General features: G+C 43.0%; 1 protein-coding gene across 1 annotated transcript in view; it reads right to left on the bottom strand.

Annotated features, from left to right (window-relative positions):
- Window positions 1-16,129, bottom strand: part of CDS1 (CDP-diacylglycerol synthase 1) — an 88,645-nt gene that overhangs the window by 50,009 nt on the left and 22,507 nt on the right. The window contains exons 2-4 of the mRNA XM_088445029.1: window positions 11,070-11,203; window positions 9,777-9,873; window positions 907-1,004 (exon numbers count right to left, since the gene is read on the bottom strand). Of these exons, the coding sequence (XP_088301155.1) occupies window positions 907-1,004; window positions 9,777-9,873; window positions 11,070-11,203 (329 nt within the window). The remainder of the gene's footprint in view (window positions 1-906; window positions 1,005-9,776; window positions 9,874-11,069; window positions 11,204-16,129) is intronic.

Here is a 16,129-nt window from a genome sequence, read left to right as displayed (position 1 = left end):
CGAGCGCTCTGGTCAGAGCGTTCAGCTCTGAATCAGGCCCTATGTTCATTTATTGGTATGATACACTCTAGCAGAGTCCAAAACAAACCTATTGTGCAGTGTTTCCATATTGTGAGTATGGGACATGTGCAATGCCCTGCATACGGACAGCCTCCATCATGGCATCACAATGTCTTTGGGTTTAAACTAACTAGCACAAATAAGCAAATAAAATGTCTAAGGGGGCTGGCGATGGTGCATTTCAAGTCCTTACGTTTTTTGTTATATAGCTTTTGACGATTATATTCAACAAACCAAGCTATTAAATACCATTGAGCAGACTACAATAAAATCATACTAATGAAAGTTATCAGATAACGATATCGTTCAGTCGTCCACTTTATCATCCATTTTTTACACAAAAACGATAAACTAGAACGACGACGCGTGTTCCCGCTGGTCGTTCGTCATCATCGTTCATCGGGATAACATGCAGGCCAACCCGACGATGTCATCAGGTTGCTGCATGTTGGGGAATGGAGGAGAGAGCCCGGCGCTGAACGATATCGTTAATGATATCGTTCAGCGGGTATGCTCATGTCATGAACGTCATTGAGCACACCCTGCCGGGGACAGACTAGACGATATCGCTCAGGGAGCATATCGTCTAGTGTGTACGCACCATAAGCCAAATAGTAACTGAGCCTGATAGAAAATGATCAAATGTATTGTAGCCTTTTACTTTTTGATATGTTCTATTTTCTTTTTCATATATATCTGAATCTGATATGTAGGACCCATGTTTTAGCATAGGAACCCAAAAAGTTTACCATCAGTTATATGAACAGTATATGTCCCTTCTAGACAGTACAAGTGAAATACTTTACAACGTAATAAAAAGTGAAACCAATACAATGTACCACCTACCAGCTAAGAGACCTGAACCATGGCAGCTCATAGGATCGATACACTTTGTGGCCAATTGAAATTATTTCATGGAAGCATTTTACCTGGATCGCAGATACCTGCAAAAGAGAGGAGTCAAATACATGTTAGACTGAATACTGTATTCCGGGTTTTCCACTTCCAGAGGATGTTAATTTATAATCTTGCATATGCACCTTGCAAATCATGGTGAATAAATTGCTCTATGTTTTCACCTTCCTTCAGTCATTTTAAGGATTCTCATTATAGGGTATAATCAGTAATTTTTTCCCCTCGTTCTGGAATATGACACAATTATTTTGTCTGCATTAATTGCAGAAAGTACAGCTGTGCTATAACCCAGCACAATGAAAACAAACAACCTAAATAAACAAATGTGGAAAAATATTTTTTTTAATTTAAGTCAAAAACATAGCTTGAAAATCATATTTTAATGGGGAAAAAATATATACATAGGGCACTCCCCCATTTTCCATATATCCCTATTGTAACATTACCCCCCACCCCTACAGTGTCAACAAATTCCACAGTGGCAACAGATCCCCCTGTGGCACTACTCAACCCCAACCCCACGCCCATAGGCCCCCAATGAAGAATAGCCCCATCCACCCAAAGGCAATAAACTCCTCATGTCAATAGATCTCCCCTGCAATATTAGTGTTATGTCATATAGTCATCTCTGCTACCTGCAACCTAGGATGTTCAGTTATTTTCCTACAACATGACAAAAAAGTGCTGTTAGTTTTTTCTGTTTAACCCTCCCTACTTAGTCACTGGGAAATGTATAAATGAAACTGTACGCTATACAAACTTCATAATTTTCAGACAAAGTTCACTGGCAGCCTGGTTGAGTGTTTATTATTATTTGTTATTCAGGAAAGAATTAGAATTACTGAACATTCCTTTTTCTAGAAATAATCAACGGCACATTACAATGGGTAGCTACCTTTCTAAATTAGGTGGAGATAGAAAAAAATGCTCCCAGACCGTACGTAATGCAGCTCCTCCTCCGCTTCTCCCTGTGAAGTCACTTCATTTTAGGGCTTCAATAAGAACGAGTCATAACCCCTTTAGCCCTCATTTCAGCCATTCAGTATTTATCTATAGATGGCGTTACTGGTACGGTCACCTTTGCTGGCAATAAGGGCCCAGCAAAGCCTTCCTGGCTTTAGCAGAGTCTTCCAGGCTTGGCTGAATCCCCACTAGGGGAAGTACAATGCACAAGCGTAGGCGGCTATCACACATGCCTATTAGTCAGTATCCCTTAAAGGAGGATGAAGACAGTACTGGGCCTCGTTAGACAGGTATGTTATGGTAAATACCAATGGCATATTGTAAGTATCACTGTGATACTAAGCTAAATATGCTAACAGCAATTAGTAATGTTGAATAGAATAAACAGCATACACACTGAACGATATATCATTAAACGATATCATTATCGTCCATATTGTTCATAAAAATCATCTAGTGTGTATTCGGCTTAAGAGTGACATTCATTGCTTGTCTTTAATCTTGGGTTTCAAAAAACTTCTTGGTGGTGCTTGATAGTCTGATCTTGTGATCTAGAGACCCGCAATATGATCCGACTGATTTAGTAATTCTAGTTGAAGCACTAACCTTACTTGTTCACTAATGGATCTGTAGTTGATCGATGATATTTATTTGTACAACCAGAAATCTTATTTGCTGTAAAGAAACAAGATGGCTGTTTAGCTGAGTACACACTAGACTATTTCTCGAACGATATGCCAAATTGGACAGATATATTGTCCAGATGTTCTAGTGTGTATGCACTATGGGCCTGATTCAGACCCGCTCGCAAGCGCTAAGCGATATGCGTCAACATACTGAGCAATTTTGGCCCCTACCACTGTTACGAGGGGATGGATTTCAGTTTGCACCCACTATCTAAAAATATACTGGTAGGTTAGTTGGTGGCTGACTAAAAAGATACCCTAGTGCAGTGGTTCCTAAACTGTGCGCCGTGGCACCCTGGGGTGCCTCAGGACACTTGCAGGGGTGCCTCAGGTTGGTGGTCCAGCACCAAATCAAATTATTTAAGGTCAATTTAATGTAAATGTGTGGACAAACAGAAGTGCAAACCTGTCCACCACCACATAACTGAACATAAGGATGCATGGTAAGCACAATTCACTTCACTTTACTCCTGTACAACATTTTTTTCTGAATTTCTCAATAACAAACTTAAACTTAGGGGTGCCGTGAAAACAATGCTGATACTCTAGGGTGCAGTGATTTAAACAAGTTTGGGAACCACTGCCCTAGTGTGTATATGTTCTTATATGTTAGGGAAACTAGCCTGTAAGGTCCAATGGGGGCAGAGACTGATGTGAATGACAAATATGACTTGTGTACAATGAAGCATTGTTGCTGAATGTATAAAAAGAACTGTACCAAAGAAACATACTGCCTAAAATAGACATGTACTTTATGTGGATTCAGAGTCTCACTCTTCTATCAATAACAACCTTGTTCGTATAAATGCATCATTAGACTTCTTATATGCTGGGATCACATTTACCACTAAAACCTGCAGGCTACTGGAAACTTTTTAGGAACATTTGAAAGGTTTGCCTCGGCACTTGCTGAAAATAGATTTTGAGAGGTAAAAACATGCTGTCTTTTTGTATGCGAGTACTGTGTATCAAAATGAGCTATGTATTAAATAACATATATCCATTGTGCACTGCTGATAGTAGCCATGACAATCTGATAAACATGATGTCCAAGTCAGGATACATACTTATGTAACAAGCTAAAGCTGAGTACACACTATAAGATATATCTTACAATATATCGTTCAGAGGCGGATCGGGACCATATATCGTGCAGATCGTATTGTGTGTGCGCCCGACTCCACATGCAGCACAGCAAATAGTACAATGCGGTGAACGACACCATGCTGCTACATGCAGCATGGAACGATATTGCACCATTGTACACTGGATCATGCAGTGTGTACTGCTGGCGTGATATATCGTTCCATCCGCTGGGCGCACATTGTATAGTGTGTACTCATCTTTAGACATACCCATGCAATTCATTTGTTACCATCATATCTAAAGTATCTACACACAAATAAAAAATGCCACATTTATTATATTTTGTCTTTAGGAATGATTTACATTGTACTGTAAATTGTTTTTTAACAAGTTGTATCATTGACTAAAAATTACTTTTTAAATCATGTTTAACCCAAGGCAAGAATGACTTCAGAAGAGAACTCCACCTGTTTACTTTATAAATTCTTTACTAACCGATGAATAGAAATTAAGGGGATTTACATATTGCTCTAAATTTTGTTGATGAATTAGGATTGACATATCGTACTTGCAAATGCAGATACAGCTAGCCTTAAAAGTATAGATATGGTGTTTTTTCCAGCTATCAGGTTACTTCCTACTAGCCCAAAATAATTTATGGAATTATTATTATTATTATTATTGCAATGGACTTCGTATCAGTGGCATACTGGGTTTAGTTTATAGAAACTTAACCTCTAATTTTGCAATATATCTGTTAACTTAGAAATCCATATTGCAAAAAAGGAAACAGACAAAAAATGACAATGATTCAAAATCTTAACATTTGGGAAAAATTAAATTATAAGGAATCCCTCATTAATTCTGGTTATCTAACCACCTGTTTGGTACTGCACAATTATATGACATCACTCATTTTAAAATTACTCAATAGTGAAATAACATTTACCAATATCGGTAGGGTACAAAAGGATGTGTGACCTAGTTTGTGATGGGTGTAACCTTTAGTAGAACAAGTATTAGGGCAGATCATGACTTAAATTAATCTATGAGACCTATTATGGAATCAATTTGCAGATGCACAAACAGGCGGCAGCTAAATTACACCTAGTTATGAGACTCATTGAAGGATTTCATGCCCCTCATTTGCCACTGTCACCTAGATACCCAACAGGGCCAGAATTATTCTTAATTTCAGTAAAAAGAAAAAACTCCCAAAGAACCTTGGTTGTGCCCATGTAACCTTGCCTACACTCAGCCCCCCTATTTACAGTTTCCGCTCGCCTTTTCTGGTGTCAGTTCTTGACAAGAAAAGTGGTAAATACGGAAACAGAAGTAATGTAAAGTAGAACCACCCTTAAAACTTCAGACACAGATATCATACAATGCAGAAACCATTGAACAGTCATTCCCTAACCTATGACAGATAGCTGGGAGAGTGCCGTGAATGTGCGTGAGCGCTAATTACAAAATGCCACCTGAGGTGAGGTATTCAACATGTTTCATTGCAGGAATGGCCCAGTAATCACATCAAGTAAATGTCTAATTTATTTGAAATACATTTTCACAGATCCTGGTCTATCAGATTAAAATTGATCAATAGGGTTTATAAATAGAATTTAAAAATATCACTGTAACAACATGAAGAAACTTGCTTTATATAAAATTAATTTTGAAATATAAACTATCCCAAAGTATATCTGATAAGTTATATCTTTTTTTTATAAAGCCTTCCAGAGTGATGAACATTAAATGCATTTATACAGACGTGTCCTCATACGCCATGTGGCACGAGATGTTTGGCACGAGTGAGCTGCCAGGTTCTATGTGACTCAGCTTCCATTCAGTGTCTTTTTTTTTCACCAGAAAATGTGAACTAAACCATCTGCTCCATGAGCGATATCGTTTAGTGTGTCCCCAGCAGTAGTGTGCTAAATGTCCTTATCGACATTGAGCACACACACTGAACGATATCATTAATGATATCGTTCAGTGCCGGCACCCTCCCTCATCCCCGTCAGGTTGGACAGCAGGTTCGAACGATGAGAAACGTCGTCAACGACCAGCAGGAGCGCGCATCGCTTGTCGTTGACGGCATATCAACTGGACGATATAATGAACAACAATAGTATAGTACAGAGGTCAGGGAACTTTATTACCTTTTACCCCGAAATATATTTAGATACGCCGACATTACCCCTTGATTTGAAAGGAAGGAAATCCTATAGTAGTGCCCCCATATAATGCCCCTGTAGTAGTGCCCCCATAGTTAAGCCCCTGTAGCAATGCCCTCATAGTTATGCCCCTGTAGCAGTGCCCCCATAGTTATGCCCGTAGCAGTGCCCCCATAGTTATGCCCCTGTAGCAGTGCCCCTGTACCAGTGCCCCATAGTTATGCCCTTGTAGCAGTGCCCCCATAGTTATGCCCCTGTAGCAGTGCCATAGTTATGCCCCTGTAGCAGTTCCCTCATATTTATGCCCCGTAGCAGTGCCCCCATAGTTATGCCCCTGTAGCAGTGCCCTCATATATATGACCCCGTAGCAATGCCCCCATAGTTATGCCCCTTGTAGCAGTGCCCCCATAGTTATGCCCCTGTAGCAGTGCCCTCAGTTATACCCCTGTAGCAGTGCCCCCATAGTTATGCCCTTGTAGCAGTGCCCCCATAGTTATGCCCCTGTAGCAGTTCCATAGCTATGCCCCCATAGTTATGCCCCTGTAGCAGTGCCCTCATAGTTAAGCCCCTGTAGCAGTGCCCCCATAGTTAGGCCCGTGTAGCAGTGCCCCCATAGTTAGGACCCTGTAGTAGTGCCCCCATAGTTAGGACCCTGTAGCAGTGCCCCCATAGTTAGGACCCTGTAGCAGTGCCCCCATAGTTAGGCCCCTGTAGCAGTGCCCCCATAGTTAGGCCCCTGTAGCAGTGCCCCCATAGTTAGGCCCCTGTAGTGCCGCTTGTAAAAAAAACAACAAAAAAAAAAAACCACTTCCCTTAATCCCCGCCCTGCATCCACCACCGTCCTGTCCGCCCGGCTGCTCCTCGGAACTATGGGAGAGAGTGCACATGGAAAGAGCCGGAAGCTGGAGTTCAGAAGAGAACTCCAACCTCCGGCTAACGCGGCGCCGCAGGGAAGGAGCCATGCGCCTGCTGGTAATAACATCTCAGAGGGCGTCCGGCTTAGAGCTTCCCTGCGGCGCCGGGCTGGAGGTCAATGGCGCCGGTGCAGCGGCGCACCCGGTTCACGTGCACCTCCAACCCTGCATCCGTTACCCCCAGGAATTTCAGATTTACCCCATGTGGGGTAATTTACCCCTGTTTCCCGACCACTGGTCTAGTAGAAATGCAGCAAGCTGCAATTGGATGCAACAAACTGCTTCAGGAGACTGCACTGAATAATAGGATATGCGGAACTGGGGCCTGATTGAGACCCGGTCGCAAGCGCTGAGCGCTCGCAACCGGGTCGATGGTGGCCCACAACGCATGCGCACGGCGGAGCCTGCTCCGACGTACGCATGCGTGAGACCCGGTTAGCGACGGGCACTCCGTCGCTCCGGGTCTCGCACCAAAGGGGGCGAGCTGTCGATGTTGAGTGACAGCTCGCCCCCTTTGGTGGGCGGGCCGGGGGGTGGCTGCCTAAACGGATGCGTTTCCATGAGAACGCCTGCCGTTTGGGGGCGGCCCCACTGACATCACAAGTGATGTCAGTGGAGAGCTTCCGGCTCTGTTAGAGCCGAAAGCTTTCTGGGGCTTGCGATGAACGAGAGGTCGCTAAGGTCTTGACCATCGCGACCATCATCATGGCCGCTCGCTATAGCTGTGGGTCAAAAGTCCGGCCCTGATTTAGAGCGAGCGGCTCTGAATCAGGCCCACGGTGTGGAAAAAAGCTGCATGGTAGCACTTCGTATAGAGGCCCTCATTCAGAGCCGCTCGCTATTTGCGGTCGTTCGTTTTCTGAAAAGGGGTGGCTATTCAAATGAACCGTTCGCACTTTGCGGTCTGTTCACGCCTCTAAGTCTGAACGAGCAAGCAAAACATGCGAACGTAAATTTGAAAAATACGCCCCCTGGCCGCTCGCACCATACGTCATGTCCGCTATTAATTAGATTAATCGAGTACATCGACCAGCGTATGAACTGCTCGCTATTCTTGTGGTTGGCTTTTTCAACCACTATTTTGCGAGCAGTTCTGAGTTAAAAAAAACCAAGTGACGTGGTCAATGACGCTGCTGGATTAATTATGCACTCCCTTAAAACGCCCGTTTTGACCTTTAAGCACGCCTGCGATCGGATTTCCACTCCCCGTTTTCAAGCACCTTCCCCTGTTACCACCCACATACGCCTCATTCTGTCACTCAAATTATCAGGCATTCGCTATTTTGCGAGCACATGAATTTCGACCGCACTGACTGGTTCGCGCATGCGTATAACGATCCGTACGCATGCGCAGTTGGGCAAACACCGCTCGGAGCGAACGAGCTGCCGCTTACGAGTGGCTCTGAATCAGGCCCAGAGTCAGATATACAAGTGTTGAATATACACATACAGATATACAAGTGTTGCATATCAAATGAATCAGTGCTGTCTCCTTTTTTGTCAAATCCAACTGCAACTAAGCATATTCGGGCGAAAAAGATGCAAAAAGATGCTTGGAGCAAGTAAAGTCTCACGAGACCTGGCATGACGAGAGGGGCTGTTTGGTGCGACTGCAGCAATAGTGAATGAGAACACATCTGTAAATTTTAAAAGGCGCACTGTCATTTAAAAGCGGCTTTTAATCTTAATTTTCAAATAAAAATGTCACTCAACTGTAATACATTATGATTTACTGTACTTAGTTTTCCTCTAATGAAAGCACATTGGGCCTGATTCTGAGTTGGGAGTAAAGCAAGAAAGAACAAGTAAACCCCACATACATTAGCAATCAGAAAACCACAATTGAACAATTTGAAGATTTGTTGCTCGATTTTAGGATTTCACAATCTAGCAATCTGCGCCCATACACTACAGATCTTTTTCAGTGATTTGCAGATCGATTTCAGCAAATACAGATCTACCAATATTGAAAGGTCCATCATTTTAATAGTAACGGTCTGCAAATCTGCTGATTGTCACCATACACTAGCAATCAACAGCCCCAATCGATCTGTGAAATCCAACATGTTGGACAACCCGATTTAACTATTCCAATCACTTTTTGGTTGCAATCTGTGAACCCCATACAATGCAGATTTTTTTATACAATCATCTGCAAAACACAGACCTGCCACAATTGATTGCTGATGTATGGGGGCCTCAACTGTGCACCTGGACAAACCATGCTGCAATGTAAGGGCTGCAAATACATACTTTTGCATGCAGGGTAAATACTGACTGCTGTTGCATGTAGCCCACACATGCTGGACAGCTTTATTTTTACACTGCAATTTAGAGGTCAGTTTGGACACATCCCTCCCACATCTAATCTCTCTGCACACTGTAAATCCGCCCCACCTGCAGTACAACATGGACACAGTTACTTGCACTTTCTTACTTTATTCCCAATTCAGAATCAGCCACTACCATTGGCACTATCCAGTTAAAAGAATGAAACAATACCTCAAACTACCCTGTAGAGCAGGGATGGGGAACCTCCTGCACGGGGGTCGTAAAAGACCCTCGGAATCATTTGGTCTGGCCCTCTGAGCTTTTTTCTGCTAGCCTCATGTGGCTAGCAGGGTGCCTAGAATGGCACCCTGCAGCCAGAATCTATGCAGCAGTGCCACTTGGAGCGTCCTTAGGATGATTCAGACGGTCACACAGTTGCCCTTACAGCTCCCCGGAGAATCCTGAGGATGCTCCGGGCACTGCTGTAATAACCGGTGATTGTGGCCCTGACCCCGTTTGACATCATGCAGAGCGGGCATGGCCTGAACCAGGCCCGCAAATGATGTTATATATATCAAAATAGTTCTCGGCAGAAAAAAGGTTACCCACCCCTGCTGTAGATGATTGGGGGTAATTTATACATATTTTGATCACACAAACAAGGAAAAAAAAAAAAACAGTAAAAAAAGACATGTCTCTGAACTTACCAGAAGTAAGAGCATGATAGGTCCCATGTAAATAAGGAAAAAAAACAATGTGATCATTGTTAAACTGAAAATACCACGAATCCACCAGTTTTTCCATCTGAAACATAAAAATAATTTAATGTCAGTCTCGCTCATACTATACACATGAATTATAAATTACAGCCAGGCCCGCTGAGAGCCGTGGCGGGCCCGGGTAATAGGGGGCGTGGCCTAATAGCGGGAGGCGTGGCCACGCCCCATTCCCGAAAAAAAAAAAAGCCAGGGCATAGGAGACTGCTGTGGCTGTTGCTCAGCAGCCACAGCAGTCTCCACTGCAGCTCAGCACACACTGTGTGCTGGGCTGCTGTGCGGGAGGGGGAACACACCGGACCTGGCCCCCGCCAGGCCCCGGTAATCTGTACCCGCTCCCCCCCCTCTCGGCGCCCCTGATTACAGCACTTTAAAAGTAAATCCCCTATTTGTTGTCATTTAATTTTTACATTGACAAATGTTGTCTTTAAGATACTGAATTAATTAATTATTTAAAATGGGAACAAAATTATATATTTTTTAAATAATGAAATAAAATGTTAATTACAGAATGTATTTAAGCCAAAATACAACGGGCATATGATATCCTGCACAGTACATCTCTATTTACTAAGATGAGTATTTTTGCTTTATTCTGCAAGACAAATTTCCCAATCATTTATGGATTTCATGGAAGAGGGAAGGAAGGAAGGAGGGGGGAGGGGGCGGATAATTTAAGATAGTTATACAATGATCTCGGACATAACATAATTTTACTTTACGGCCCAATGTTTACTTTAAATAGCAGAGGAGTCCATATTTGTATACAGGTTGAGTCTCCCATATCCAAATATTCAGAAATACGGAATATTCCGAATAGCATTACTGTGATAGCAAAATCTTTGCTTTTTGATGGAACAAATGTACACAAACTTTGATTAAGGCATAAAATGATTAAATATATTATATAAAATTATCTTCAGGCTTTGAGTATATGAAACATAAATGAATTTCATATATGTACACAAACTATGTTCGAGCCACAAAATTATTGAAAATATCGTATAAAATTACCTGCAGGCTGTGTGTATAAGGTTTATATAAAACTTAAATGCATTCTGTGTTAAGATTTGGGTCCCATTCCCAAGATATCTCATTATGGTATGCAAATATTCCAAAATACAGAATATTCCGATATCCAAAATATCCCTGGTCCCAAGTATTTTGGATATGGGAGACTCAACCTGTAGTGATTTCTGACAATAGAAAAAAAGGTGCCATTACCTGGAAGACAAACCAGACAGAGCACTGTTGAGGACCTTTGGTGTGCTATCAGTGGAGGGTGGAACATCAGTATTATCACTTTCGAATATAGTGTCGCCATCTGCTTCCGCATACTTCTCTTCAGCTCCTGCTTCCTGTGATGAATGTATAAATTCACAGCTAAGTGACCAGACAAAGAAAGGTACCAGTATGTTTTAGATAAAAAGGCAAACAAAAGTAATTTTATTCATTTAAACTTTTAGAATATCAATTCAGATTAATTTTGGCGCACCAATATATAATTTCTCACTGAATAATTCCATGCAGTTGATAACATTTTTGAATGAACTAGAATAATTTATATTCAACGTCTCAGCTTGTTTTTGATTCGCAGTACTGTACTCTTAATATCACCAATTATTTTTGTATTATAATGGTATCACTGGCGAAACTACAGGTTGGTCCGAGGGTGCACCGGACCACCCATTGGTCATATTGCGGATGAAGTACTTTTATTTTAAATTTCACTATTCGTCGCGGCATTTACAAACAGTGTTAAGTGCTGCAGTTGCCTGGAGTACGTTCAGCTCCACCTCCCCCATTGCTGGTGTAAGGCAGAGCGGTCAGGGGCGACAATGGAACCAGCCCTGAAGGGGGCACCTCCTTCAGTGCTCTAACCCACACATATGTCAGCACATACCCTAAAAGCTTATCTGATTCTGTATGAAGAAAGGGGTACCTTGGTGGGCGCAAGTGCGGGGAGGGGTGTTAGGGGACCGCCTGCTAAGCCTGTAAGGCAGAGCGGTCAGGGGCGACAATGGAACCAGCCCTGAAGGGGGCACCTCCTTCAGTGCTCTAACCCACACATATGTCAGCACATACCCTAAAAGCTTATCTGATTCTGTATGAAGAAAGGGGTACCTTGGTGGGCGCAAGTGCAGGGAGGGGTGTTAGGGGACCGCCTGCTAAGCCTGAAACAATGCTTCAAGGCAGGGGGCGCCACCCCCACACCACCAATATGAAGGCACTGATCTCTCAATGTGTTGCAGGCTCAGCAGGTGATTTTCCCCCTCCCCACCCCCCGCAGCTAGGTGAGCTCTATGCTAGAGAGGACCAGAGGGTTTAAAGAGGGAAGGTGTTCTGTGTTAGGGGTGGGTGTGTGCGTGGGGGAACTGAGTGAGCTGGAGGAGAGAACTGTGTGGGAGTTTCTGGGTGGCAAGAGTCAGCGGCGTATATATCATGGGTGCAAGGAGGACGGTGCACACGGGGCCCTGAGTACATGGGGGCCCACACACCCTGCATCCAATTAAATATACTTACCTCCACGTCAGCCCGGCCACCACGGCCATTTCACTGGTGATTTGCGCATGCACAGTGGAACCGTCCCAGGAACGCGGGGCGGGCGCCATGTTCCCGGAGACCTGCGCATGCACAGTAGACTGTCACAATGTCAGAGACTACTGCACCACCAAAGAGAAGGGGGCCCGATCGGAGCAGGCACACGTGCACCCTCCTCTCTTAAAGCGCCTCTGGCAAGAGTTTTGTGTGAGGGGAGGGGGGATCTGAGTAAGGGGGAAGATCTGTGTGAGGGGAGGGGGGATCTGAGTAAGGGGGAAGATCTGTGTAAGGGGGGGGGGTCTGTATGGGTGCAGCACTGTATGTGTGTGAGGGGGTGATCTGAGTAATTAAGGAGTGCTGGGGGGGTCTGTGAGAAGTGGGAGCTGTGTGTTTGTGTGAGCAGGGGAGCTGAGTGAGGGGGTAGAGAGCTGTATGGGGGGGATCCTAGTGGAGAGAGTCGTGTGTGGAGGGGGGGTCTGTGTAAGAAAGGGAGAGCTATGAGGGTGGGATTTGTGTGAGGAGGGGAGAGCTATATGAGGGGGGAGATCTGAGTTAGGGGCGAGAGCTGTGTGAGGGGAACTGTGAGAGGGATAAATATATATACTGTATGTATTTATATAGTGGCATTTTTATTAATTAACGGGTCTTAGTCCCGATAATTACATGTTATTGACAATATTTGCACACGCGTATGTATATATATTATATACACACACACACACATTAATTATAGATATATATATAGACTTACATACACACACAATACATTTATATTCTTTTTCGTCGGAGGAGGGGGCAAACTAACTTGCCTCCGGGCACTGGGATAAACTTACGCCACTGGGTATGCTGGTTGGATGTTGTAAGACACGATCGCAGTTGTGTGTAGAGGAGCTGCAGCCAGTGACACACAGCGCACCAGCCAGATGCTGGCAGTAAAACTGCCTGGCAGGACAGCTGTGTGTTGTTGCTGGCTGCTACAGATGTGGGCTGGTAATGTGAGGCCATGGCATTTACTGAGTTCTGATAGTGACAGTCCCACTGGCAGCGGCATATCAGTAAAATGGTACAACTGGAACTGCTCCACAGATGAACACTTCACAGGGACCGCACTGCCTGGTTCCCACACAGTCTGGTGATTGTCAGAGCTCTGCCCCCCTGCACCGCCTGTCAGGTCACTTTTACTCAACTGCCCCCTCGCCATTTCTCTCATCTGTGTGTCCTTCCTCCTTTTCTCTATAAGAGAGATATTATATTATATATATATATACATACATAGATATATATATATATATATATACACACACACACACACACACACACACATATATATATACCTACATACACAAACACACTGCATCCGGAAAGTATTCACAGCGCGTCACTTTTTCCACATTTTGTTATAGAATAAATTAAATTTTGTCCTCCAAATTCTACACACAATACCCCATAATGACGATGTGTAAAAAGTTATTTTGAGATTTTTGCTAATTTATTTAAAAAAAAAAAAAAAAAAAACCACTAAAGAAATCACATGTACATAAGTATTCATAGCCTTTGCCATAAAGCTCAAAATTGAGCTCAGGTGCATCCTGTTTCCACGGATCATCCTTGAGATGTTCCTACAGCTTAATTGGATTCCACCTGTGGTAAATTCAGTTGATTGAACATGATTTTGAAAGGCTAAAGGTGCGTTCACTCGTTCAGTCTAGGCAGCATGAGATCAAGACACGGACCTTTCTGCAACACACGGGAAGGGAAACAAACAGTCACACCCTGATGACGCTGGACACTCACATGTTGCGAGTGTCCGGCGTCATCAGGCTGTGACCGTTTGTTTCCTTTCCCGTATATTGCAGAGAGGTCCGGCGGCAGCAAGAAGAGAACAGTAGGTGCTCTTTATTGCTCCTAGTACATACTGAACCCGACGGAATCATCAGGTTGACCAGCATGTACGGGCAATGATAGATGGCAAAAATGACCAGCAGGTACACGCATCGCTGGTCGTTTTTGTCATTTATATGCCGGATTTGCGGGCGATTGCACGATAATGACGTCGTTATCGCCTAGTGGGTACCCCCTTTAAATTGCCACACAGAAAATGAAGAGTTGTAGGTATTTGTAGAGGTCAAATCATGGCCAATCAGATAAATGTTTGGCAATTAAAGATGTATAAGGGTGTGCTGAATATAGTAAATGATCTCACAGGTGCACAAGATGACCGACTAATCTCTGTTTAAAGTCCATATATCCAGCAGGATATGACACGAGAACATCAGTAACTATCAAGATATATGTGTTTCCCGTCCCACTCACAGAGAACAGCAAAAAATTTACTTTTCTTCCTAAATTACTGAAATAATTCAATTAAAATAAATGTAGCAAGAAAACAATTGTTTCATAAACTTATTTTTATCTTAACATAAGAACCAAAAAGCAATCGCCAAAAGATAGAATAGTATTCTTGCTTTGCTCTCTGCATCATGTTGAGGGTAGACATTCAGAAGGATGGACGGACACAGGACAGCTCAGGGTGATTCTATATAGACAAGTTTTGCACTGTGGTACCGTTTCACACTAAACTAACGGCATCTGTAAAATAACACTGCCAAATCACAGGCTTAGTAAATCTTGAGAAGAGCTTAATTTTGGACGGCATTATAATATCAAGTGTCATCTGTAAATATCATGTGATACAACAGCCCAGGAAAGCAGATGCTACTAAAATCACATGACTGGACACAAGATAATAGACTTGGGATCAGTATCATGTTTATTCCTTCTTATAAGACCTGAGGAGTACCTGTATTTAAATTTTATGAACTGCAATTTAAATTATATCCCTGTAGTGATATAGCAGTGAAAAATGATAAAATGTAGGCAAATGTGATTTTTTAATTAGTAGCTCAAACAAAATGTCCATAGATGAAACAAATATTTTATTGTCTTGCCATACAAGCAATTGCATATTGGGTGTGTGCAGGGGTACAACCTTAAAAAAAAAAAAAAAAAATTTATATATATATATATTAGGGATGTGCAGGCTCGGATAGGTTCGAGTTTGCACGTGGAGTTCGGATTTTTACCTCCAAAAAAACGGAACTCAGAACGAGGCAAAACGTCATCTTACATGGACGAACATCATCATTCCTGGTCTTTTGTCCAGGAATGATGATGTTCGTCCATGTAAGATGACGTTTTGCCTCGTTCTGAGTTCCGTTTTTTTGGAGGGAAAAATCCGAACTCCACGTGCAAACTCGAACCTATCCGAGCCTGCACATCCCTAATATATATATATATATATATATATATATATATATATATATATATATATATTTTATATACACAGCATATATACATACATACACAGACCAACACTAGGGGTACTCAGGGGACATCACAATGAGAAATTATGCTACATACGAAGTGGGTCAATGAGTAAGGTAACAAGAGCTCTCACGTGTGTTAAGTTCTCTATTTCATTCTAATTTCCCGCCAGGCCCGAGAAGGTAGACCACTGCTTCCCCTCATGGCCATTAGGCTGTGCCTCATGTCAGTCATAGTGTTCCAAAATGAGTTATACGATGGTGGGGCTGGTGGAAACTGTGGGTACTGTGCACAACATCGTTCATGAGCAACTGGGTTGCAGGAAAATGTTTTCACCCTGGGTGACCGAAGCAACTCACTGAAGTTCACAAAACCAAAAGGATGGGATTGTCTCTCGTGTATTTGATGCGGTACCATGA

The sequence above is a fragment of the Taudactylus pleione genome, unplaced genomic scaffold (assembly GCF_031769625.1).
Source record: "Taudactylus pleione unplaced genomic scaffold, aTauple2 ptg000376l, whole genome shotgun sequence".
NCBI lineage: Eukaryota > Metazoa > Chordata > Amphibia > Anura > Myobatrachidae > Taudactylus > Taudactylus pleione.
This window is presented reverse-complemented; position numbering and strand designations above follow the sequence as displayed.